General features: G+C 37.6%; 3 protein-coding genes across 3 annotated transcripts; 1 reads left to right on the top strand and 2 right to left on the bottom strand.

Annotated features, from left to right (window-relative positions):
• On the top strand, positions 1-551 carry LOC146321548 (ictacalcin-like). Its single transcript, XM_084726778.1, has 2 exons — positions 1-147; positions 231-551. The coding sequence occupies exons 1-2, from the start codon at positions 13-15 to the stop codon at positions 354-356; spliced, it is 261 nt and encodes an 86-aa protein (XP_084582904.1). The 5' UTR covers positions 1-12; the 3' UTR covers positions 357-551.
• Positions 552-6090: 5539 nt separating this feature from the next.
• LOC146321547 (SUN domain-containing protein 5-like) lies at positions 6091-8265 on the bottom strand. Its single transcript, XM_084725843.1, has 8 exons — positions 8177-8265; positions 7803-8032; positions 7614-7690; positions 7160-7295; positions 6855-6970; positions 6569-6742; positions 6374-6463; positions 6091-6204 (listed from the first exon to the last, which is right to left on the bottom strand). Exons 1-8 carry the CDS (start codon positions 8263-8265, stop codon positions 6091-6093), a joined length of 1026 nt encoding a protein of 341 aa, XP_084581969.1.
• A 5548-nt stretch (positions 8266-13813) lies between these two features.
• cyth2 (cytohesin 2) lies at positions 13814-23640 on the bottom strand. The gene is made up of 12 exons (XM_084726766.1): positions 23451-23640; positions 20643-20793; positions 19319-19385; positions 19115-19233; positions 18948-19028; positions 18611-18723; positions 17034-17182; positions 16810-16921; positions 16059-16135; positions 14989-15060; positions 14727-14881; positions 13814-14535 (listed from the first exon to the last, which is right to left on the bottom strand). The coding sequence occupies exons 1-12, from the start codon at positions 23515-23517 to the stop codon at positions 14448-14450; spliced, it is 1251 nt and encodes a 416-aa protein (XP_084582892.1). The 5' UTR covers positions 23518-23640; the 3' UTR covers positions 13814-14447.
• Positions 23641-27122: the final 3482 nt, after the last annotated feature.

The raw sequence follows: 27122 nt of genomic DNA, 5'->3' as shown, positions 1-27122 counted from the left end.
GTTCCAGCCACCATGTCTGGGCTCCCACAAGCAATGGCAATGCTCATGCACACCTTCGACAAGTACGCTGGAAAAGAAGGAGACTCAAATACTTTAACCAAGGGAGAACTCACTGAACTGCTCCGCAATGAGCTTCCTATGGATGGAGTAAGTAGATGAAGCACTATTGCAGCAGAGGGCAGTGAATGCCTCTTTGGATGTTACAGCTCCTACTGTTTTTCTTTCTTTAGGCCACCGACAAAGCTGCAGTGGAAAAAATCTTCAACATGCTGGATGGAGACAAGGATGGTGTTGTTGATTTCAAGGAGTACGTCAGTTTTGTAGCAACCCTCACTATGATTTGCTCTGGGAAATAAATACTTTGTCCACGTTGCTTCACAACTTTCTTGCCTTATTTAATTTGTACTTCATGACGAAAACTGAGCGCTCCAATTTGCATCTGTATTACAGTCACATCTAGAGCTGCAACTACCGATTATTTTCATTGTCGATTATTTTCCCAACTAATTGATTAGTTGTTTTCTCAATAAAATGTGTTTCCAAAACCCCAATATGATGTCCTCAAATGTCTTTTTTTGTTCACAATCCAAAGATATTCAGTTTACTGTCAAAGAGGGGTAAAGAAACTTTTCTCTAAAAAAAAAAAAAAAAGAAAGAAAAACTCAAACCACCTAATCACTTAGCAAATAGTTGCTGATTAATTTACATATCAACTTATATTTGATTAGTTGATTAATCATTGCAGCTCTCACATATATATATGTCATTATCATGTGTTGACAGTCGGAAACCTTGGTTAATTAAACATACAGATTAATCTTTGATGGGCTATGATGTTGCCTTGAGGGACTTGAAATGTAATGACTTTGAGTGTGTATCACTGATTTTAAATGTTATAAATGACTGAAATATAATATTATCTAAACAATATCTGCCTTGTCATATAACATGTTAACTAAAATGGCAGAATTTTTGCTCTTCAGTTCAATCCCACACGTAAACGTTTAAACTATTATGTCACTGTTTGGATGCTTGACACAAAGAACAGGACGTAACACCGAGGGAGTGGCAACTACTTTATATCTACAGTGTGGTCAATAAAAAGCTTAGAACCACAGTGCATTACATGAAGGGTGTATTAAGTATACCCTCAAGCCATAGAAGCTGCTCATGCCATCTCTGAAAAACTGAGATGATAATCTTGAAATGATCATCGGGCATATGCTGGTAAACATACTCACCACTGAGCTGTCTGCCGGAAAAGGTTTGCACAGCCTTTCCAGTGCTGCCCCCCTGTGTTTAGATTTTTCATTCTCAAGTGTCCATGTTAGTCATTTTCCTTGTGGTCTTGTGACTGGAATCAATTTGCCTGTGAAACAAAGGGGGTGAACAGTATTTACCAAATGTTCTTGAAAGAGAAAGACTTACTGTGCTTCATGCATTGATTTCCAGACACACAGAAACCAAGCAGACAGAACAAACCCCTGTTCTGGAGTATTACTGAAGTAAAAGGTCCAGCATGTAAGATTTACAGGGATTAACAGGCAGATTATTCCAGAAATGTTATATAATATTCATAAGTGTGTTTTCAAGAGTGCATAAACACATGAATGACTGTGTTTTTGTCACCTTAGAATGAGTTGTTTATATCTACAGAGGGCACGAGTCCTTTTCCACGAAGACTACCATGTTTCACCACCATGTAGCCAAGAAAGGACAAGCTGAACACAAAGCCACCGTAGGTTCTCCTTCACACTTGGAAACAGAAGGAGAGATGCTAGATGCCACACACTGGTCCTTTAACTGAATTAAATAAGTGGCTCAAGATTGTAAGATGTAAAAATGCACTTCCTGTAGTTTTTGTAAAGTGATAGAATCATGTTTAGTGATTCAATTTAGTAACGCTGCTTTAAAATCAATATAGCAAAAATTTAAATGATGATGTCATCAAAAACAGAATATTGTGAATTTTACAAGAATTTAGGGCTGCAACTAAAAATTATTCTTATGATCAATTAATCTGCCAATAATATTTTTGATTAAATGCACAATATGTAACTTTGGCCACAAGGGGTCTCTAATTTGATGATACTGTAAAGCGGCAAAGGATCATGGGAGTTGTTTTCTGCATTGTTAAACAACCACCATTGCAGATGAAAATCTGAATGTCTCAGGCAGAAATCACGTTCATGGACGAGGTAATATATTAAGCTTTATTTACGTTACATTTAGTCACATTTGTTGGCTTCCTTCCTCACTCTTTGACGTATCTGATGAGGTTAAAGCATGAAATGCACAGTTCCTTGAATAAAATCATAGATTTCTTTGTGTTTGATGATTGTTGTAAACATTTGGGAAAATGTATGTAAGCATTTTTAGAAAGTTCAATGCGGAAGTGTTACATACAGAATTATAATAAGGCTGCAATTAATGATTATTTTCATATTGATTAATCTGTCGATCATTTTCTTGATTTATTGATCAGTTGTTTGGTCTATAACCTGTCAGGAAAAGGTGAAAACTGTTCCAAAAGCCCAAGATGATGTCCTCAAACGTCTTGTCTTTATGTCTTCATCCACAACCAAAAGATATTCAGTTTACTGTCATAAAGGAGTAAATAAACCAGAAAATTTTCACATTAATAAGATGACTTCTGTCACTCAACTTTACGCTTCTCTTCTTAAGGCCATTACCAGGTCACGAAATCCCAGCCCAACCTGACAAAACATATTTCTGTAATAAAAACAATCATTTTCATAGTCCATGTTCTGTCATTCTGCACATACAAATGAAAGAAAATACACTTTTCTGCAAAGTTTTTCGGTCTGCTACTTACAGCTTTAGTAACTTAAACAACAAGTTGCCAACTGACAGATGGGCACTATGTTTAGCAAAAACTAACAACATAAAACACGTTGTTGATTTGAGGGAGGGTGAAGGTGGATGTAGGGGCAGGGGGGTTGTTTAGTTGAATATGTTAGTTTGCTTGACTCATCTATCCTGTATTTGACTGAAGCTCGTGCAAGTTAAAATCTATTCCTGCATCCATGTGGTGTTTGGTTTTAAACTTTTGGGTTTAAAAAGTGGATTTATCGTCATGTTTGCTTGTAAACCTGTTTGCAGCAGCTACCACAGAGGAGCTGACTGTCCTGTTTACAGTAAGATAATTAGTCTCTCTGTTCACGTTGACCGCTGACCAGAGGGGAAAATGTATTTGAAAGACACTTTGTGAGAGTAAACAGAGGAGGGATGTAAAGGAAAGAATCAGCTACTCAGGTGAGCACTGTCAGCAGTGACAAACAAACACATAAAGGGCTTTTTCACTGGTCAAACCATGCCTTTATTGTGCCGAGTTGCACCTGAGATGGACCTGCTGGAGCAGGAGCCAAAGCGAGCCCAACTCGCCTGCAAGTGGGATGCGGTCATGTCTTTTCTCCCCCTCAAACAAGCTGCATTGTGATACTCAGTGAAAAAGACGTTTTTAAAAGTCTCTTTATGTTCGGCTCTCCGTACCTTTCGTTTCTAACTGAATTTCTGTGTTTTGAAATGTAGTTTCTCTCCTCTGGCATTGTTTGTACTTTCAGGTCTCTGCTTTATTACACACAGCTGATGTCTGTCAGTCTGTGCTCACTCATGATTGCTTCAGTACATTGTTGCACATGCAGTCTGGCTGATAGGACGGGATCAGGACAGAGAAAATGAAGCCCAACTCAGATCTTCAATCAAGTATTTAAGCGTTTGCATGATGGACAAAATCCCAGCTATACTTTGTTATGTAAATTTTCAAATGTTGGCAAAGCATTTACAATTAAAATGCAGTTGCAGTTATTAAATGCAGTAAAATATTTGATTCATCTGTAAACCCCAGCTGCTGACTGTCACAAGAAGCCATCTCACTGGGGAGGTGACGCCCCCTGGTGACAAAACTAGGATTCAGTTCCCAATAAAAGTGTGCCAAAAACTGCCAAAACTAAATAACGCTTTTCGCCAAGAACAAATGGAGGTCTGTGGCACTCCAAAGGGTCTGTATAAAGTTTTCAGATTCATTTAAATTATGTTTATTTGCACATCATTGATACTGAAAAAAAATGTCTTAATACAAAAGGCATCATTATAGCATGACTTTATATTATAATTAATTAAACAATTTGAGTAATTTGCATAATTACCTCATTATCAGGTTTAACAGAAAAGATTAAAGTCAAATATCATCACAGACTTCCAGAGTAAGTTTATTTTAATGTTAATGAGCTCCAGCCTCTGCCCGTTGGCTGTGGGCACTGGATTAGGACACCTGCTCCTCCTCGTCCTCCTGCTGTTGCGAACATGGCGGCAGCAGTGTGTTCAGCTGGGGCTGACGTTCTCCCCTCCGCTGCTGCTCCAGCTCATCTCTGAGGTCATACACCTGAATCAACGTTTGGCTCCACCTTTTGTCACGTTTAACTGTTTCTTTTTTCCCATCTTTCACATAAGTCGCATTGGAAATGAAGACATTGCTGCAATATGTCAGTATCTGAATCCATGTTTCCAGGCTCAAGGTGTCAGTTATGTTGCTGATGGTTTCATTTGCTTATGTAAGTCACATAGAGGCATCAGTAATAAACTGAGGCTGTCATAACCAGTTAATAACTCCTTGTAGTACAGAACTTGATTTGACCCCTGGATGCTACATATCTACATATATTATGAGACTGTTCTGAGCATGTAGGGAAAAATCCCTTTTCACTCTACTGTAATTGCAAAGCCAGTGACTTAGTAAAAGACTGTGGTACAAGAATATTCTCATCAACCAAAATGAATGTTAGACTAGAGTTTGAACACCTACAGTTACAGAGAATGTAACTGACAGCATGTAAAACATTTTTAGTCAAAGTGAACAGTGTAAGTTTGAACCTGTCTACCAGGTGTTAAGAGCAGAAACACCCAAAAACAGCATAAAATAAAATAATTTCTTTGTCTTTGTTTCAACAGAACAGAGGTAAATCTGCAGTTTTCTTCAGTATCACCCTCGCTTTCACCAAGCAGCCAAAGTATTGCCTTTACTTTTTGAGATACACATTGCATTCAGCAAGTAGTGTTTTACCTGCATTTTTTTTCTCAAACACAAATGTTGAAATAGTTCATGGTTGTCACAGTTTGTTATGATACAGTTGAACTTTTCCAAAAATAAAATATTTTTACAAAAATGTTTATAAAAAATGTTGGATCATGTAGACTTTAAAAGTTTAAAACTCACCATATTTTTAAAACAGGCATTTTACAAATACACTGTGTCCTTGTTGTGTCAGTTATTGGACTTATAACCCCTGAATCAAACTTTTCAACAAAAAGCATGAGCTCTTAGATAACCAAAAGTAAAAAAAAAACATGCAGAAACAAATAAATATGTTATCAGTTAGTGTTTATTGTTCCAACGTGCACAGAAAAAAAAATCTCAGATGGGCCAATTAACCTAACGTGCATGTCTTTTGAGTGTGGGAGGAAACCGGAGCACCCGGAGAAAACCCACGCAGACACAGAGAGAACATGCAAACTCTACACAGAGAGAGAACCAGAGCCGGAACCGACCGCCAGTCCTTCCTCTGTGTTGCCACAGTGCTAACCACTGCGCTACTGTGCCGCCCAAAGAGTGAAGGTGAATCAGAGTGACACATAGACAGACAACCACTCATACTCACATTCACACCTACGGGCAATTTAGAGTAACCAATTAACCTAACGTGCGTGTCTTTGGACTGTGGGAAGAAGCCGGAGCACCTGGAGAGAACCCACGCAGACACGGGGAGAACATGCGAACTCCGCACAGAAAGGCCCCGCCCGAGCAAGCCGGGAGATCGAACTCAGGACCTTCTTGCTGTGAGGCGGCAGTGCTAACCACTGCGCCACCGTGCCAAAACCTTTTGATTCACAGAGTCTGATTCACCTTCACAGACAGAGAAAAATAGACAGGTTGAGAGACAAACAGAGAAATAGAGATACAGAGACAAACAAACAGAGAAATAGAGATACAGAGACAAACAAACAGAGAAATAGAGATACAGAGACAGCTGTCCGTCGATGATGTCCGCTGGTCCTCCTCTTCTTCCGTCTTCAGTCTGCCAGGTTCCCATGGACCTTGAAGCTGTACAGACAGGAGTAGTCCGGATGTCCCCAGTTGCTCTCGACTTGCAGCTTCACATAGCTGAAGACACCTGCTTTGTGATCCTGAGAGACAAGAGAAATGAGCAGAGTTAGTTTGGATGGTCAAAAATGAGAGGAAGGGGAATAAGGGATAAAAGGGAAAGCAAACTGCAAACTCATAATATTTTAGCGTTTGGATGAAATTAAAAAAAAAGAAATGTGTGTGTGTTTTATTGCATGCTATTATACTTACAGGTATTTTGAAAGTCTGCACTGAGCCGCCGTCCTGGTCATAAAGAAAAGTGCCAAGTTTGGTCCATTCGCCGTCTACAGTTTCCATTCCCTGTGAGAGAGAAAGCAACAGGTCCAGTTGAAGACTTGGCCTCCATGTATGAGACAGTGAAACTGAGGATGTCTGTAGTGTAACAACGTTGAAATTGTGACTTACATAGACTGAAAACTCTTTTGGGGCGCTCATAATAGCGCCAGTTGGGGACAAGCTCTTTGAGATGTGACCCAGTGTCACATGGCTGATGGCGACGGGGTAGGACAGGGCGATGGATAAATGCCCACGCCCACCTGCAAAGGCCCAGCAACATCCTGGCCTCAGAGGTGTGTGTCCCTGAGGAGAGAAAATAAAAAAGACAATTTATACATGTGTTGTATGTAGTGTACCAACTATAATAGGATATAGCCATACCACATAACTATTTGTTTTTGTGTGTATTTCCTACCTGAATAACAGTCATTGGGCTTACAAAGGATGCCCAGATCGGTATGCCAAAAATTGTTATTTCTTTGTCTTTCGGCAGATATGGTTTTGAAGTCTGTTGGAATAAAACCTTGGCACCTGCCCACGAAAAAACACAACAGGAAAGTGATAAGGCAATCCTAAGACTATGTGAATTACAATCTATGAATAATGTATTAAGAATTCTATGTAAACTGCTTTGGTAACAACATATTTTGTTCATGTCAATGAAGCTATTTGAGTTAAAATTGAACATTGAAAATAAAAAGATGGATTTAGATGTCTCACCCAGTGACTCCAGTGCAAAGTTGGGCCAAGTGTCCGCGTCCGGAAGCAGGTACTTAATTTTTTTCTTTAACTTGAGCAACTCATCCTGAAGCTCTTGCAGCTGCTTTGTTATGTTTCTATCTCCTGCATTTAAGTCCTGTAAGTGAGAAGAAATTCATCTTTTAGGTTTGATTGCACCAACAAGGATTGTTTTTTTTAAAAAAAAAAAAACAATTAAATCATGGTTTAACTTTAAATTTTGTTGCAGCATTTTAAACTAGCTTAAAATTAAGAAATATTCCATTTAAACCTCAGTTTAGTTTTTTGTATAAACCTGGATTAATTTACTCCAATTTAAAATGTGATCAGAATCTATATTGGGAAGGAAAAAATAGTATTGGAACATCTCTGGGGTGCACAGGAAGAATAAAAAGTAATTTCTATTTTAATGAGAATCTGCTTATATGGGTCATACCTGATCTAAACTGGTAGGTGAGTCTGATGAATCTGTGGGTCGTGATACTAAAATGATGCTCCTCAAGTATACAAGTCCTGATGGATAGAGAGAAACTAGGTCAGATGTTTTATACAAAAGACAGACAAGTCTACAAAACTCACAAGCTTATGTCCTAGATATTATGAGTGTATGGAAGAGATGACTTACCAAAACACAGAGGCAGCATGAAGACAAAGACAAAAATCTTAAGAAAGATCATGGTGCGGCCCCTGCTGTCGGTGTGGCTGTTGCCTTGGCTCATAACGTTGTGGCTATTAATGTCACTGAGGTGGCTGTCGATGCTGTGCGTGTCGCTGAAGAGGCTGTCGTTATTGATCCTGGGGTTGATGGTCTTACTTCTAAAAGATCCAGAATGGTACTGGCGTCTTTTGAAAATCCTGTATTGATGAAAATTATAAAAGAGTGAGAGCTTTGAAGATGCATAGTTAAAAACACATGACTGCATTAAACACATAACTGTGTGCCAAATATGTGTACACATATAACATGATGGTGGCATGAAAATGCTAACGTCCACTTACTTGTAAAGGAGCTCCTTGTAGGAAATGGATGGTGTTCCATCACTATTATAATATCCTGTGGATTCTAGTCGGGCGCTTCTTCGTGCCATGTCATGTAAACTAAACAACAGAGCAGAGGGGGTCAGTCACTCTCTGATACAAGGCAAGTCATGTCATACACTTTTAAATGTTACTTTTCTAATTACTAGACTTCTAGATGGCGTCTAGTTTGTGGTGCTTACCAAAAAACACATATGACAAAATCAACATCACTGTCCCTGTTATTCAAAATAATCCACAGACTTTGTTATGAGCAATTTAATGTAGGTCTGTGGATTATCTTGGGTAACCAGGTCATAAATTCTGAAGAGACATTAATGTTGAGTTTTTCAAATGTATTTTTTGGTGCTTTCAGCTCGACACCATCTAGTTCCATAATATTCAATACAAGGCAGACATCTCTACGGCTGATATCTCCAAAACTCACACCAAAATAATTAAATGGACAAGTTTTTGAATAAGTATAACTGTAGGGCTACAACGATTATTTTCATTATTGAGAAATCAGCCTAAAGTTTTATGCATTAATCAATTATTTGTTTGGTACATAAAAGATCAGAAAATGGTGAAAAATGTTGAGACGTTCTCAATTGTTTTGTCCACATGCCAAAAAATATTCAGTTTAGTGTCATAGAGCACTAAGAAAAACACAATAATCACATTTGAGAAGCTGGAATCAGAGAATTTGGACATTTTCTTTATTAAAAAATTAAAAATGTCTCAAAACGATTAATTGGTTGTTAATTGATTTAATAGTTAATTAATAATTCTTGCACATCTACATCTAATTCACTATGTGCTACATTTGATTAGAGTTTAAATGTACGTTAAAGTTTTAAGGGGTTTACAATATTTTGTCAAGATACACTGGACAACATATAAACATCTCGCACTGTTTGAATATTTTTTTTTCATATTACACAAACACAATGTTTTACGAATGTAAGATATAAATAATGGCTTACCTTAAAGGCGACAGAAGTTTTTTCATGTGTTGGTCGTGTCTTCAGTGTCCTCTGGGAGTGAAATGAGACTCACAGAATCAAATCCTGGAACTGTTGACCGTCACATTCTGTTCACATCACAATGATGTAGAACTCTAGAACTCTAGAACATCAAAGACCACGTTCCACGTTCCATCACGGTGCAAAGTAACTAAATACATTTACTCAAGTACTCAAGTCCCATTTTCAGACACATGCGCCTCACTTTCGTGTATCTAGTTTATCCTAGCCTGGTCTATACCTCACAACGTTTCAGAGGGAAATATTGTTCTTTTTAGCCTATTTCATTACATTTCTTTGAACACAAAACATGATCAACTCATTAAATATGATACACTGTTAATGATTAATTACGTGAGATCTTCATTTCTTATAACATACAAGAAGAATAAAGTTGTAAATTAAGCCCCTAAAGTCCCGACAAAAATCTTGTTGCACAAAATAATAACTTCTGTGTACAAATTATTATTATTATTATCATTATTATTATTATTACATGACACACACCTTATTTTACCCCATTTTTATATTTATATTGTATTTTATTGTATTCTATTTTTTGTTTATGTGTCATTCACATACTTTAACCTCTGCAATGTCTCATCTTAGATTCTCTTTTTCACATTTCTCATTTACTTGCATGATTTTCTGTTTATAGACTACATTTTGTTGGAGTATTACTGGAAGGAGACTGAGAATTTAATTGTTCCAGTGTCTCATTCTGTCAGGTCTGTTGTTTTGTTAGCCTTATTTTTTTTAGTTTTTGTAGTGTGTTGACCTCTTCTAATGGACCTATAACTTTAATTTTGTTGCCTTCGGTTATTTGCTTTGTAAAATCTTTTCTGGGGAAAATAAACTCAACTTTTTTATTTGAAATCTGTGTTCTTTGTGTCGTAACTGCTTGGTCCAGGACACAATGACTGCTTCAATGTGATTGCTGTGCATATGACAAAAACTTGAGCTATTACTGTACATTTTGTCGGTGATACTTGGGTGTTTCTCCAACTACAGGCACTAAAATTTTGAATTTATGTTAAAATTTCTCAAACAATTCTTGACAAATATATACACAATGTAATTAAATATCTTGACAAAAAATAATGACATGATGTGATTTAATAATTTAACATTTATAAGGACAAACACCACATTTGTTCATGTCCAAATGTCTCAAAATATTAAAGATATAATTGAGGAGTCAGTTCTCTTCTTCACTTCAATCCGATGTTGATCTCAGCTGTGTAGCAGAATAAAGCAATACGAGCCCTCAGCTCCATCTGAAGCCTTACTGGATTCTTGATATTTTTGTAGACAGTGACCCACAAAAACAGGCTAAAGTTACGGTACTGATCAAAAAGGGCCTTCATCCACTTCCAGCCATGCTTTCAGCTACATACATATTCAAACATACAACAAGATTTCCCATCATCTCCCAGAAACACACTTCTCCTCTGAAAGAACGGCTCTGCTCAAACAATAACGTTTTGGTCCCTGCAAAGATTTTTGTAAAATAAAAGATACGTAATCTGCACTACATTTTCCTGGTTGTTAAAGTCAGTCAATGCAGTCTCATACCAAAATGTATAATAACTATGTTAAAAGTCTGAGATACTTATGTTTATTGTCCTATTCTTTTCTATAAGCCTGCGTCAAACTGTCACATGACTGTCTCTCAGTGAAAACAAACAAAATGGCTGACATTCCTTTTATTTTTACCCAATTCTTACTTTATTTTTCATTATTTCCAAGTTAAAAGGTTGAGATTTTCCTTATCTTAATCAAGGAATAGAGGGAGCTGTATATTGTACAGATTGTGAAGCCCCTTCAGACACATTTGGGATGTAAGACTATAGACATTAAATTGATCTAAATACTAAAATGTAAGGCCAAGGAAGAAAAATAGCAAATAAAAACACAGACAGCAAGCCATCACCTCCGTTTACTTTTTTTTATTGTTACACAGTAGTTTACTGGCACCAATGTATCGTGGTTTTCCTTTTGCTACATTTACAGATGATCTATCCATCTTCACCTCACAGTAAATAAAAAATAAATAAATACAAAATAAACACATTTTCTGAAAGAGGTGGCTCTGGGGTCAAAGGAATCAGAAACAGAGGCCCAGTTTCAGTCTGATCATTTCAGTGTTCATTCTTTTGTTCTAATGGAAACATAGTTTTGTCCCAACAGTTATTTTTTGGCAACTTTGCACTTCAAGAATATCCAGAGAGCGAAGGCCTACAGGCAGTCCATGTATTGTGTAGAAGCAGTAACATGGAGATACAAAGTTAGGCCTTTTGTCAGTTTGATGAAGTATGATCGTAAAAGGCAACACCAGATGTGTTTTTGAAGGACCAATCACTTGTAAGGTTGACATGCTCTGATGGCAGAGAAAAGACCCCCTTCAGCTTCAAATAACTTTATCAGGTGAAAAAATGAAGCTCAATAAAGTACCTGTTAGTCAGAAACTGTTGCTATAGCTGGCCCTGACCAGGTGGTGGCGTTATACAGTATTTCTACACAGTTCATGGTTCATCCTTCAGCATATTGCAGTGTGTGTGAATCACCAATAGAGGGTGCTACAGAGTATCGTCAGTCAAAGTAACAGCATTTTCTCCAAAATGCCTAAATTGATAAAGTGCAGTAGACAATTATTTTCACTACCATCTAAAAATGCCAATTCAATAAACTACAAGAAATAAGTTTATGAACTGGATGTCAAGCAAATCTATCACTGGACACAAATCTAAACTTGTTACTGATTCATTACATCTGAATATCTTTACTATTATATAATGAATCAAAGCTTTGTTAGTGTTCCTTGTTTTGTTGTCTCTTCATTTCTATCACTGTGGTGTGGCGGAAACATTTAAATTTCAGCTTGTGAATATCTTCCTCACGCTTCAGGTGGGCACTGAGCAGCCAATGAAGCAAACACTGGACATCAGTTTAACAGAGTGTGAGATTGATTACTGCTTGTGCTTTAACTGAGTCTGTTTTACTCCACAAACCAACATTCTGGTCAAGAGATAAACCAGACTACTTAATATCTCCTAAATATCTTCTTAATTTCCAAAAAAACAACAACAATTAAGATAATTTACTCTATGTATAAATCAACTTCCATATTAAATTTTTCCAAGTCAACAGGGAACACTAACACTTATCAATCAGTGCACTAGCATGATCAGCGACGCATCAGCACCTACGACTGACGCCTCAGTTTTATCAACATGCAGTCCTACAGTAGCTCGTACAAAAATCAGATTTTAACAAAAGATAAAGAATAAATTAAAATCATTTCTATGTGTATCGTAAACAAATATGCTAACATCTATTTACAAAAAGTATACATTGTAATGAGCTGCCTTTGTGATTTCTTGAAAACTCACTGTAGCGGACAGACCAGGCTCTAACAGTTAGGTGTCAGACAGAGTTATTACTTGTGAGAGAGATGTCGGTGTCCGTCTTGTAGTGCTGAGCAAGAAGGAGATGATTTGTGGCATGCAAGAACATGATGAAGGTTGCTGCTCAGTATAGTGTTATAAAGGATTATTTAACTACGGTTTTGTCCGCTATTGCTCAAACATGTTAAGAAACATGCGAAAGAACATACATGTTGTCTCATTGAGCTTAAGCAAGCAACTAAGTGGAAAGAGAGAAGCTGCTTGAATTTATCTCCATTACTCAACAGTAACTTGGTGATATAAACCTAGTGTCAATATAAACAGTAATGAACAGTGACATTTTCCCCACATGACTGTGACAGTAACTAAGTGTAGGTAGTAGCAATGCTTATCAAAGCCATTAAGAGTACTATAGGAAGCTATGAGCACATCTCTGTAATCTGAAATCATTTCCTGCTTTGTTTGCATCTGACTGACTGATTTAAACAGACAGTTCAGATTATCTGATGCAGGGTTGTATGAGGTACTATTTATTAGCTACAGTAGATGCCAGTCAGATCGCCTCCAGTTAGGAGAAGCAGCAGAGAGGAGCACCAGCATGGAAGCTAAGCAATAAACTGCTGTGGACGGACTCAGAAGGCATTTTAGCCACTTAAACTGAACAGGTTTTGCCGCTAATCAGTGCAGTAGCTCAGCTGATAGAGCATCAGTCTATCAGTCCTCACCAGCAGCCATGGGTTCGATTTCAGCATTTGCTGCTCATCTTCTCCTCTTTCCCTCCCGCTTTTCCCATATACCTTCAATTGTTCTGTCATAATAAAGGAAACAAAAATTAAAAAAAAATAAAAAAATAGGTTTTCCTGCTGACCCTGTCCACAGCAGTTCATTGCTTAGTTCCTGTTCTGGTGCCCTGCTCTGCTTCTCCAAACTGAGAGCGTGGCATCTACTGAAGCTAATATACTGACTATAGTTAAGTACCTTATTCAATCCCCTTCAAATAATGTGAACTACTGCTTTAAACTTATTCCTCCATCCTTTCTGATCAACACTAGCTGAAAGTGAAGTGCTGTTAGTGTTTGAATAATGAGTTCACATTTTATCTGGGGTAAGCACAATCAAAAAAGGCAATTTCTCATTCAAGCAGCATCGATAAATGTGAAAGAAGACTTCGCAGGAAGTAAAGCTGCTCACTACCCAGAATAAGACCATATTCACACTACTGCAGAAAGAGATGCCTGTTGAAAATTTTGGTCACACAGGTGTTTTCAGATACTAGTCTAGAACAGAGAAATATTTGGCCAGCAACTTTGCCAATTTTTGCTGAGCAACTGTCTGCTGTTTTTACTGTTCTTGTGGTTTTCTGAGTAACTGAAGAGGGAAGTATGAAAACAAAAGGAAGATTCTCCATCATGACAATCATACTATTTTTCAATCCTCTGTTTTAGCTGTCTTTGCAGATTTGTGAGGTGAGCAGTTTTGAGAGGTTCCCCATGAGAGGATTGAAGGCCAGAAGAGGAAAACAGTAGTTACATTAGTGTGAATATGGTCTAAGACACTTTTCAAAGAGGAATGTGGTGAGAAGACGGGACAGACAGTGTGCTCTGGTTGTAGTGTGTCGGGTTCTGTATAACAGCAGTAGTGTAAGACAAGAAGAAGAGGCAGCCAGAATGTGGCTTTCAAAAGTCTGGTAGACAGGATAGCAAGGAGTCGGATGAAGGTGTGTTTGAGGATGAGGAAAAAGGCATAACAAAACTCATGAACGGGTAGTGAGAAGGAGAGATGAAGGGAAAAGGAAGACAGGGAGAGAGTGGAGGGACTAATCTACGGTTGTTCCTCCTTCTTCTTCAGTGATATACGTTTCTTCCTGGCAGCGAGCATTTCGTAGAAGGGGTCAACACTGACAGCAGACCTGTAGAAGAGACAAATAAACACCACTGAGAGGGATGGATTATGAAAATACACATTTAAGAAGGTAAATTTACCATCCAGAAACAAATTAGGAAAATAAATTAGGCTGTTAAACAAGAGGCTGTCTCACTGGTGTACCATCACCCACATTTCTTCCTGTGACATTATCCTCCATTTTTTACATTTACATACTTGATGCTGTGGATCCATTCATCCTTCTCCTCAGGTGTGGGGGCGGAGATACGGTACACCATGTGGTTTCCTTCCACTACTCGTCCATCAGCCTCCGTCTTACACGCTTTAATCAGCTGACCACGGTTGTTGGGGATGTAGAGCTCGAAGCAGTTCTGTTGAGGAGAGACGCAAAGCCTATAGCTGTCTTGTTGCTAAATTGTGAGTTATGAATATGGTTGTTGCATTTTCCGAATACCGCTCAACAAAAGTGCAAACTTACAGGTTTTCTTGGGTCCTCTACCTCACGGATGCTAAGGTTTTCCAAGGGAATGATACCTCGAGGTTCCTTATCCTGTTAGGGAAACACACAGTCACAGTTAATCTGATTGAAATAAAGTAAATTCATTAAGAAATGCGCTACTTTCATTCTGATGTGATTTATATATACTGCTGAGTGACTTAATCTGGAGTAACACAACATAGTTTCTCATCATAGATGATTTATTTTGTATTTGTAACCTGACTCTGCAAAGTAACTAAAACTGTCCAATAAATGAAGCCTAATTTTTTTTTTTACTGCAAATGTATATCAGTTCCAAATATTAGTTGTCAGTCTCTTTGATTACTAATAATCTGTATCAGCCCTATAAAAAAATCACACTGGATCAATTTCTAATTCAAAGGCTTTTGTTTTATGTTTAATCAGTCCTAATACAATAGGGATCATCATGCAATAATGAACAGGAATTCAATCAATCTCAGCATTATTTCTGCTAAAAGTGGTTAAACTGGAGGAAAATGGAAATTTTCAATGCCAGCTTTTTTTTTCATTCATAACCAAAATATCAAGTCACAGTTGACTTATCATCTTGTTCTTAGCTGCATTTCAGTGATTAATAGTATATTTTTTGCTTCCCTTTTTGATTCATTAGCTAGGTGTGAGCCTGAGCTGCACCAATGTCCTCTTGGAATGTGTGTTATGTTGGTGTGTTTGTGATAGTATTGTTGTGGCAGTTTGCTTTTGATATGTCATCCCTTGTGACCAGACTGACTTGTGTCTCTTTTGTTCTTACTGTGCATGTTCAAACCAAACCAGTTCTTCCTCTATGGGTTAACAAAGTTATGCATCTAATCCTCAATGACTCAAACTTAGCAGGTACTGCAAATACTTTCCACCGACCTTGCAATGACTAATCATTACCACATTTCACTGCAAAATAACACATTCTATTGGCATTTTTCTCAAAAAAAACACAATACAAATACAGCAACATTATCCTGTCAAGTCAGTTAAATGCACAAGATGAATCAAAGAGTGACAATTCATTCAAACGCTGCACAAAGACTTACTGTGGTGTATTCAAAGTAATAAAGGCAGTTGTCTGTGAGAATAAACCATCGCCGTTTCCAGGTTTTCACTCGTCCCCCTGAAATGAAAAAGCAGTCATGCTGATGAGTGGGAGGAGAGAAAAAAGATTTCCTTTGTGGTTCAAAGATGAAGAGACACATGCTTACAACTAACTACATGTCTAATTACCTGTATATAACTACAACAACTCTGTCAGTACATACCTCCTGAGAAAGCAAGCAGCGGCAGTAGAGTGTGGAAATCGCAGGGAAGAAGCAGAGACAAAAGGGACCAGACGATTTAGAGAAAGACAGGGGACAAATAGACAAAGACAGAGATAAAGATGGGGAGGAGGAAGAAAAAGAGAGGGAGATTATATTAGTCACACACAGATCACAGGCCCCGCCATGCGAAAGAAAACAATCAGATTTTTAGACTGCCGTGACGCCGGAAAGTGAGTCTCGTGTCATGCTATGGCAATGCTCAAATGCCACGACACTGTGAGCTCAGGTGACAATTCAAGTGGAGGCAAAGAGCCGCAAACCTCAGAAACAGGAGGGCAGATTCATCAGTGCATAAAGCTTTAAAGGAGTACAGTAGCACACAGAATGTATCACTTTCTTTTCTTAATGGAAATCTATACTCCTGACATACATAGAATTGACACATTGGATTCATTTGATTCTATAAGACCAGTGTTAAAGCCAACATGGAGAAAAGCAACGCAGAAAGACCTCACTGGCATCATCTCACCAAGTTTAAGAAGCCAGCCCTCTCTGTCCGGGTTGAAGAAGGTGTGTGTCAGGTCGTTGCCGTCGTCTTCTGGGATCTTGAAAGGCTCATTTTTAATGCTTTCATAGAGATTCTAGAATAACAGAGACAAAAGTAAAATTAGCTCATTAAAGTTTCTCTGCTAGGTTAACTTTAATTGACAGGTTAGCCATCTCTAAAGAAAAACAATGTAGAGCTCATTGTACTCTGAGCAGCTCCTCAGGCAGGTCTCCCCCCTCGTTGATGCCTCGATTCATCGAGATGAAACGGTCCACTCCTGGTTTGTCCCTCACATTTGGGTTATGGAGGCTTGTGTTCAGCATGATGATGGCAAATGACAGTACGTAACACGTGTCTGTGAACAGAAGACACATGCAGTGGCACCAAGTTTTATTCTATACAAAAACTACAATTATTAATTAAAGCCCAACCTATACTGGATCAGAGGACACTTCCAATATATCAATTGATATACATGCATATATGTGTGTGTGTGTGTGTGTGCAAAAAGACACCAGGACACAGTAAAAATAAAATGCTGTCTGGGCAAGTAAAAAATACATAAGCATATGGACTGTGTTCTGTAAAAAAAAAAGAAGAAGTTTTAATATCAGCACATACATTAATACTACTGTGATAGGCTAATATCCAGGGTTCCTACACTTTTTCCAAAGTCTAATTCAAGCACTTTTCAACCAATTCAAGGTGCATTTTCAAGCGTTTCCAGCATCTCAAAAATTACATATTTATATATGTGTACCTACTTACACTGTATATATAGTGCTCAAAATGATTTTTTTTCACATCTTTGCCACATTAAATCAGATCCTGTTGTGGCATAAAGAACCAAATTTATATCTCATATCATTCTACAGAAGGGTGACAAATTAAAGGAAATCACAACAAAGTTTCATGTTTCAAAATGTGTCAGCTGTCTGTAAGTACACTTTGCACCCTATACAACTTGCCTGAGCAAAACAATCACTAAAACAATCACCAGACAAATTAATTTCAACAAAATCTTTTTCAATTTTCATTTTCAAGTCAATGGTCATAGAAACAGCAACCACCTGGCAAGCTGTCATTTGTTAGACTCCTACTCACTGCTCCATCAGAGGGCAAATGTGAGCAAAGACTGACAGATTACACTAAGTGTAGCCACACATGCGGATTTGGCAAGATTCAAGCTGAGTAGTCTCTGTTTCATGCTAAAGGCAAAAGCAAGCAGGCTCTCTGAGGTATTTTATTTTTCAGTTAAATTGTGATTTATTATGAAAGCAATGCACGTATGATTTCAAGCACTTAATCCAAAATCCTATTACTTTGAAAACTTTGAAAACCTCACATTAAAATTCAAGTGCTTTCAATGCTTTCAAGGATTTCCAGCACCCGTCAAACCCTGAATATCAGGCAGATAATATTGGTTGACCTAAATCTGTCATGCTAAATAAAAAAAAACTGACTTTGTACTCTCTTACGATCACTGAGAACACTGAATATAGTTCATCTCAAACAATTTAAGGAAATAATGAATGCCAACACAAACACTTAATGACAGTAATGAAAAGCAATGTTTTCATGAACTGGCTCACATATCAGGTCATTTCTAGTAAGGGGCTTTTTGTTTGGGTGAGAGTGCATGTTCTGGGAAATGCCTCCTTCCTTTGATCCATCACAGGAAAATAAAGTATTTTTTAAGGGGACAGCTCCAAACCTAATACATGAGCCAAAACATCTTAGCATTAGGTAGGCTACACGGCCTACTCTACGTGTTTGTTTTTACCAGTGCTCTGGAAGACGCCAGGATTGCAGTGGCAGTATCTCTGAGCAAAGGCTTCCATCATTCTATCAATCTTCTGGGCTTCACCAGGCAAACGGAAACTCCACAGGAACTGTCTGCAGAAAGCAGGTCGAGGTTTAGGTCAAGTCAAAGAGAACAGGTTTTGCAATCAAGAGCTACATAGTCACTATTGCTCTCTTGTAACCCCCCCCCAACCTGACCACTAGAGTGGAACTTTCCATTGTTGAGATTTGAGTTTGTTTACATATTATTCAAGAGACTTTGTCCTTGGTTCACAACAAAAAAAAAACACACCAACAGACCAACAGACACAGTTTACCTGAGGGCTTGGACAAGGTTGAGATCAGTGAACTCATGGAGGTCAACAAAAGCCTGAAGAACTTTGATGTTGAAGTCATCCCTGCAGAACAGCAACAGAGAGAGCATGGTTACAAACGGCTGATACAGAAAGACAAAAAGGGCAGAAAATATTTTGAGACCAAGCACCTTTCTCCAAGGTAATCTCCTATAGCTGTCTTGTTGAGGCCCTCTCCTTTGTAGAGGAACTGAGCAATATCCTCTGGAGTGTGTCTGAGCAGCTCATTCTCCACCAGAAACACAATGCCCTGCAAAGAGGAGGAAGAGTCTGTCACCACACAGGTTACAAATATTGAACACAGAGTAGACATGTACAAATATCAAACATTTTACCTTTTTAGGGTCCATGTTGAATTTCTTCCTTCCCATTGCCACATGCCTGCTTTTCTGTAGAGTTTTGCTGTAAGGAGCAAAAATATAAAAGGTAAGAAAAATGGCTTGTGCTGCATTCAAATCCCATCTCCTTATCAGTCATTCTAAATGCTCAGACTATGGATGTCCTTTATGACTATATTCCCTTTCAATAAAAAGGACATTTAAATTTAGACTGGTCAACAGGTCTGAAAGTAAGAAAACACTCAGGGGCAATAAACAATACCATATGTCAATGTGGCTAACATTAGCAGTGCTAGCATCAGCATCCTTGCAGATCAATGGCTACATGCCTGTGTTGAATGTGGTTATGAATTACTCCACTCAAGTGGTTATATGTCAGTTTATTCTGACACCATGCACATTTAACCTTATTTTAATTTTCTAGCTCAGAATACTGAGTTACTGTGCTGTTTTTCATTTTTGTGAGATGCCATTTTTGTCCTACTTTCCACCTTGCTGGTTTAAATCTGGTCATTTGCACCCAGGAGTTAATAGCAGGTGACTGCACAACATCTTAGACACAACAGTTAATAGGCATCGTACATTAATAAAATATCACAAATAAGTTTAAACATCTGATATTGCTGGTGCTGACTAGTGAGGGTAGCAACATTAAATTGACTAAACAACTAATCGTACACACCCCTAACTCAGACTCGCAATTTCAAAATCAAAAGAAAATATTATCACAATACTGTCACAATAGCTGTTATTTAATATCACAAATTTAGTATTAATAAATCGCAGTGCCCCAAGCAGCTAAAAACTGCATGTTATCATTTGATTTCTTTGGCTGTCAAAAACAACTTTGGCCAATAAATTGTTAAAGACTGATACATACAATTCAACTATAAGGAATAACTAAATTACTTACTACATTACTAGATTATAACTGCCCGGTCAAAGGAGGACCGTTAGCAAAGAATCAACAACTATATTGCTTCAGAACCACAACACTTTTATACATGTGCAATAATATGACACGTTACAAAGACAACCATGGATGAAAAGGTGATATGAATATACAGCAGCAGGGACAGTAAACTGTGGATGAAATCAAATCTGACATGTTTGTAAAAGCTGTTAAAATGCTGCTGAATATGGTGATGTGAGCAAACACCAGTAAGGGTGTTTTGTTGGTCAGATAATGGAAGGATGACAAGTTCTAGACAAGAAAACCAAGAAAAATGTGGCTCATAACACGATAACGCTGACTAACAAGTGACAAGGTATTAGGGAATGGTGGGTATAGTAGCAAAGCTACTGTGTCCTGTCTTCTTACCTGCCCTCTGTGCTGGTCTCCAGTCCCTCCACCTCCAAAATTGCCTCTCTTAACTCCTCTCTGAGCCTCTGGATCTCCTGCAGCAGGACGCCCTTCCTCCTGCGGATGTCCTCCAGCTCAGAGCGCTCCTCTGGGCTCAGGTCTACTGGGACTGTAGGGGAAGAGAAAAAGAATGAGTCCACTACTGCTGCTGCAGATATAACAAATGGTAACTGTACCCAAACAACAGAAGGCAAACTTGTTAGTAATTTAAAACCACATCAAATACAACTATTTTGAGAATTGTATTGTTACTAAAATTGGTTATGACTAACTCCTTCTATCAATATCTTACAATGGAAAGGAGTGGACAAAGAGGGACAGAAAGGTACAAACAGTTCTAACTTTTTACCACCCAACCTTCCCCTAGTCATAAACATCTCTTCATTGGACTCTGTATGGGCAATCTCAGAAAAAATACTGAAAATCAGCCATGTCATGATCTGTCACATTACTCACTGGCTGAGTTGTGATACACTTCACTAACAGAACAGACACTTCATGGACTCATCACACACCAACACATAGAGACATAGGGCTACTGTAAAACAGATTTAGGTATTACATAAATACACTACTGAGACTGAGCAACATATGGGGTTAGTTAGCTCAATTAAAGCTCTTCACTGCTAAAGAAATATTTTTATCACAAGTGGTAGTATGCTGGGCAGGTAGATTTTGTTTTACTTGCTAGGAGATGAGATTTCAGCCACCACCACAATATAATATTGCTAAATGGATTTTTATTTGAGTTGCTCACTGTGAATTGTTTTCATTGCTGCTACTGATGTAGTCCCTATGAAAAAAGTTCGCAGTAAGGAACAATCAATCAATAACTTAATTTGTCCCCAGTGAGGCAACTGGTTCTGCAGCAGTGGAATGCACACATTTAGCACACGTAGAACATGGGGCACATAAATACAACGCCATGACAAAATACAACACAAACTAACTCAACAAAACAGGGAAGAAAATAATGACTTAATGAGACAGTACAAACAAACAGGCTCCCTGTTGCTGTCAGATACTACATGCACATGCACCCTCACACGATATTGATACTGTGTGATATTTAGAGTGAATGGAAATGTTGTTGCTGTTCCATCATTCACTTGATAAATTTTACATATGTGCAGAATCAGAGGTCTCCAAACAGGAAAATGCACTGTGCAGGTAAAAGAGCAATTTATTAGCTAAAAGTACAATTTATATTATTTCTATGGCACGAAATACATGCCAAAAGCAATTTATCAACATAGTTTCAAGGTGAATGTGTTATGGCATTAAAATGGAGGGCTGGGTGATCTATCAGCATTATTAACCTGACATATTCTCAGGAATTTCAGCTATTGTAAAATAATATCTGTTTGTTGTCCATGGTTTTGATAGCTGCGATACAATTGAGTTACACAAGTATGTGTGTAAATTTGTTCTGACAGCACAAACAAACTCAGTTGCCAGTTTATACCTAGCTAGTAGTGCAGAAGTCTAATATATCAGTGCCTCCTGCAATAAATCCTACCATAATAGAGGTTATAATATTCCATCTTGCTGTAGACAAGGCAGTTTGTGGCGGTGCTGAGTACTGTATTATGCAGAGGAGTTTCCTAATATTTTGTCATTGAGGGTAGACTAATACTAGAAACACATCAAAGCAAAGAACAATACATTTTAAGAGAATAACTATAGCCTCCATACCACTTAAGGCTTAAGACTTAAGGCTAGGCAACATGGGCAAAATGAAATGGCACTACGTTTTTGACCATTTAGATAGTATGCTTTCACAAAATAAAAACACAGAGATTTTTGATAAATGATCATCAGTAGTATGAATGTAATAGCTAAGTGGGTAAAGGCAAATAATTGAACAGCTAGAAAAGTCTGATAGTTCAGAAAATTTTAAAATCAGGGGGGGAAAAAACACATATCAAGAAGAAACTATATCCAGTATCTAAGCAGTTATCTAGTCTCATTACTTGGTATTGATATAATATTATTGAACAGTTTCAACAAAAACTTATAAACCTATAACTTTCAATAGGTGGACTGTATTGCAGGGGTGTTGCATTAGACTGGAGTAACATTAACTAAGTGTGCCTAATACTCTGGCAATTAAGTGCTGAGTTTGAAAGGTCCATAATGCAATGACATTTTCGATGCTGATGTATTTTGCACAAAATATCGTGATGATATATTTTTCCAAACCACCCATATCTAAATCTCAAACTAGAAGCTTGTGATCAGCAGTGGTTGGCAGCACCCAAAGGCTCCTAGCCCAGTGTGTTTACTCTGCAAAACAAACTGCTGCTGTAAAACACCGCCAACCACGCCCACAGTCTGGATTAACTGTACCGTTTGATTCATACTACAGCAACCAGGGTATGGATAACAGGAGCAGCACGATTTCTATAGTGAAAGCAAAGCTCGATTCTGTCAAACCCTAGTGTAACTTGGAGGCTGATCAGGGTGTTAAATGTCCACCGACGCTAGCTGGAACGTTAGCTCCGAGCACACAGTGAAACAATCAATATTTAGTTGGCGTCGGGCTATGCTAATGTATCTTTCCAGCTTGTTTTCACCTAAATGTGCTCTACACAAATACTTTTCAGAAAATACAGCAAAAGCTATATGGTTAATCGTTTTCATTTATTTGTTCAACGGAACGATGAGTGTGTCACACCTGAGCAAATAAACTGAGCCACTAGCTACAACTAGCCAGAGTTAGCTAACGAGAGCCACTGCAAATAGCTAATTAGTAAGCCCACTTACTGTAGTCCAGGTCATCCATTTTTGGCGCTTTACTTTTAGGCATAAATATTTCAGAGTCGACTGTCATTCAATATCAGAAAACTATGGATATATGTGTAAATATATCCTCAAAACTAAAGGGAAAAATAGACAACCCCTGGTGTCGAAATGTTGGGCCGGAGACAAAGAAGGTGGCGACACCGGAAGCGGTGTCAGACTCTCGGTTAGTGTACTTCCGGTCAGTCGTTTTTCAAAATAAAATAACTTGTATTCTTAAGTGACTTTAAAATGAATTTTGACAGAGATGCGTAAATGTCAGCAAGAGTTCAAGTATCTGGTTTCACAGTGATAGGTTAGTATTTTGGATTTTTTTTTTAATTTTCATTTGTGTTATTCACAAACCTATCTCACTTGACAGGTTGAAATTTCTTAAAAATCACTTTTAGTAGTTTTTATTGTCTTTATAGTTACATAAAACAAAAAAAACACAACTGTAAAGAGGAGGTTACGGTTTACAACTAGAAATATAATTAACTGTATTATTTGCTTATTAATACTTCTATACAGTCATTTACAATAAAATAATTTGGTGCTTTCCAATCCCAATTCTTTTTCCCCATTCTCTGTTAAACGCATCTTCTTTGACTTTGAGAGAATAAGTCATTTTTTCTATCACAAATATTTCCTGTGCTATATCCAATCACTGTTTATGTCTGGGTGGGTCAGTTTCAAGCAAGTTTCTTGTAAACTGAGTAGGCTAATTATCCTCCTTCTGCACCACCTTAGTTATATTCCCCATTAATAAAATGGAACATGAGAGATTATATGTCATAATAACCTTCTCAATACTAACTCCAGAAAACGTGTGCATGATAGGAGTAATAAAAAACAAATTAGATTTTTCGAATTCACTTTTTTCAAATTAATGTGTCACTGGATGTCTGTAGTGTTATACACATACATTGCCATTCCTCTTCTGAAATCATAATGTTCAATTCCTATAATAAAGTTTGGGAATAATCTTTGATGTTATTTGATGATAGGCATTGACTATCACTTCTTCCATTGGATTCTTTCCTCTGGTGCCTCCCTGTTTTTAATATATAGTAATACTATCTCAATCAAAAATTGTTGAATACAACACACCTGCAACACTTGTAGTACATTGAACAACTTTATTGGACCTGGTCTACATATGTAGCAGTTTTGCCCCTTTGGGTCCTTTTCCTCTTCTGCGTGCACCTTGTAAGTAGGTGAAATAATAGACTTGTGCCAGAAACTCCAGCTTGCTTCATTAATTAAATTTTTGTGAGCAGTTCTTGATGTCCAAGTGCAATTCTGTCCTTCAGATCTTGGGTTGCAGATTTTTAAAATACATATCAACATTGAGCTTTAACAATTTCTAAGAAATACTCTGATGTATCTGAATGTTTACAGGTCGCTGCAGACCTCACTTAAGAGGTCAAATTTTTAGATGTTAATTATGAACTGCAAAGGTCTACATGAAAAGTGAGATACACTATATTGCAAACCTTTGAAATTAACCCAATCTGTCTACTTGACAAAGCGAAGTAACTACAGTGTCCATTTAGTAGTCGTTACATGTTTCTGATTGTACCAGATTGTCTACATCAGCAGAATTTCATTCAGTTGGATGGACATGGACATGTTGGCTCACATGTTGAGAGTTACAGTTAATTATTTACCTCGGAAACAGCACTTGACAATAGTCTCATCTGAAGGTCTACTTTAACAGCTGTCTGGAGCTTTCAATTCCAATTGTGCAAAAAAAAAAAAAAAAAAAAAAAACTTATCCACTACTGTTTTTTGTTTTATTCTAAATGTTAGACCTAAATAAGTAGTAAAGGTGATGCAATAGATGACCGCACATGTACACAAAACTTTTTTCATATTGTACTTTCTTACAGCTTTCAGTAACATCTTTATGGGCTGGTGGTTTGTTCTGAGTTGCCTGCACATTAATTGCATTAACATAATAACTGCCTAGGTCAGTGGTTTGATTTCCTCTGGGGCCATGGGATCTAAAAATACATTTAGTTGGGACTTTGCTTAAAAGCTTTACCAAAGTCGATAATATACAGGAGTGAGACAATAAATTTGCTTAAGTGAAGAGGTAAAAGCCTGCGAGACTAATTCACTGGAATAATGAAACTGTTTTACACTTATTTAATCACATTTGTTTATTAGTAGACTGTGATTGAGAGGAGAGGAGACAGACTACATTTTTTGGGCTGTAGCTTAATTAATGTCACATGATATCTAAAGAACTGATAGAAGCAACTTCCCTCTCTCGATATCATAAACACTTCTGTATTATGTAAATGAGAAGACACATTGGTGTGACAAAAGCACAGTAGATTTGCGCCAGACAAACTTATCAAGTTACATTTATTCAAAAGGATATGTATAACTATTAACTGTACATTGTATATGTATATATGTTCCTCAGTTTAGTAATAATTACAATTTCATTACAGGCAGTCCACTACAGACATCTTTAATGGCATTATCAATTGAGGGGTTACACCCCGACATTGTCATTATCAAATTGGTCTACAACACCATGGTGCGAGTTATGGCCATAGACGACAAAATATTCAGGAAGGTAAACTGTCTTAAACTAGTCTCTTAAACATAAAGAGAGTAAACATTTTGGCAAAAACTCCATTCAAAGTGTATATAGAGATTTCTCTATTTGGTGATGTTACAAAGCCTAGACTCAAAATGTTGTATTCACATTCTGTAGCTGTGTAAGCACAGTGTAATTGTGGTAGACTAGCTGCATTATACGCTCAAAGGGTAAAAAAAAAAAAAAAAGAAAGAAAGAAAAATAACAGCCTGGTGAGCAAAAAGTTTTACTTAATTTTCTGCACTCAGGTTTGAACAGTTCATGATCAACAGCCAGAATTTACAGGCTTATTATACAAAGGCATTAATAGTCCAGGCATGACCAAGACATACAATGTGTTGCTGATGACCCAAGCAGTCGTCACATGATCTTACTGATTGATACACATGCTAATGATTTATCTTTTGTCCAGACCGAGTATTTCGGCAGGTTTTATCTCGACATTTCAAAGCATCAATTTAAAAACACGATTCATGGTAGAGCTCCAAAGTCTGCTGTTTGATTTCACTAAGGAGCACATCATCATTTGGATGAAGATATTTTAAATTTAAAACCAAATCTATGAGATACTTCAACAGATTGGTTCCTGCTGCCTGATCATTTTTCCCTCCCTCTGATTTATTATTTTAAAAGTGTGATGAGACAAACACAGAGCTGCTGGATTTTAGTGTTGTGCTCTTGTTTGTCTCTGCAGCAGGATTTTAAGGTGTCTTAATGATTCTGTAGTCAGTCATTCTTACCTTCCTAAAGCTACGAGTGTTCAAATTGAGATATTTAATTCATTTCAGGCTAGGAATGTAATATGATCTGTTTATTATAGTAGCTGGACTAGGATATTAATACTAGTGCATCCATTTCTAGAACAAAACACTATCTTATTCTGCGTTAGATGTGTCTTAGTGTTAATATGCATTCTGTGTTGTGACTTTCTGTGCTGCTTCCACTCCAGTTATTGTGCAGAATCAATGCACGACTTACTGCTTAACAGAGGCATGTCATGTCCTCTAACGCCTCCGAAGATGATTACTCAGAGATAGTGAGAT

This window comes from Lutjanus erythropterus, chromosome 9, assembly GCF_056507025.1.
Source record: "Lutjanus erythropterus isolate fLutEry1 chromosome 9, fLutEry1.hap2, whole genome shotgun sequence".
Lineage (NCBI taxonomy): Eukaryota > Metazoa > Chordata > Actinopteri > Lutjaniformes > Lutjanidae > Lutjanus > Lutjanus erythropterus.
This window is presented reverse-complemented; position numbering and strand designations above follow the sequence as displayed.

Coding starts and splice junctions, on each gene's coding strand:
- LOC146321547 (XM_084725843.1), bottom strand. CDS start 8,265: ATGGCACGAAGAAGCGCCCGACTAGAATCCACAGGATATTATAATAGT. Junction 7,296..7,613: donor CACCTACCAGTTTAGATCAG/GTATGACCCATA, acceptor TCTCACTTACAG/GACTTAAATGCAGGAGATAG. Junction 6,971..7,159: donor CTTTGCACTGGAGTCACTGG/GTGAGACATCTA, acceptor TTTCGTGGGCAG/GTGCCAAGGTTTTATTCCAA.
- LOC146321548 (XM_084726778.1), top strand. CDS start 13: ATGTCTGGGCTCCCACAAGCAATGGCAATGCTCATGCACACCTTCGAC. Junction 148..230: donor ATGAGCTTCCTATGGATGGA/GTAAGTAGATGA, acceptor TTCTTTCTTTAG/GCCACCGACAAAGCTGCAGT.
- cyth2 (XM_084726766.1), bottom strand. CDS start 23,517: ATGACAGTCGACTCTGAAATATTTATGCCTAAAAGTAAAGCGCCAAAA. Junction 16,922..17,033: donor TGCCTGAGGAGCTGCTCAGA/GTACAATGAGCT, acceptor CTGTTATTCTAG/AATCTCTATGAAAGCATTAA. Junction 16,136..16,809: donor GGGCTGGCTTCTTAAACTTG/GTGAGATGATGC, acceptor TTTTCATTTCAG/GGGGACGAGTGAAAACCTGG.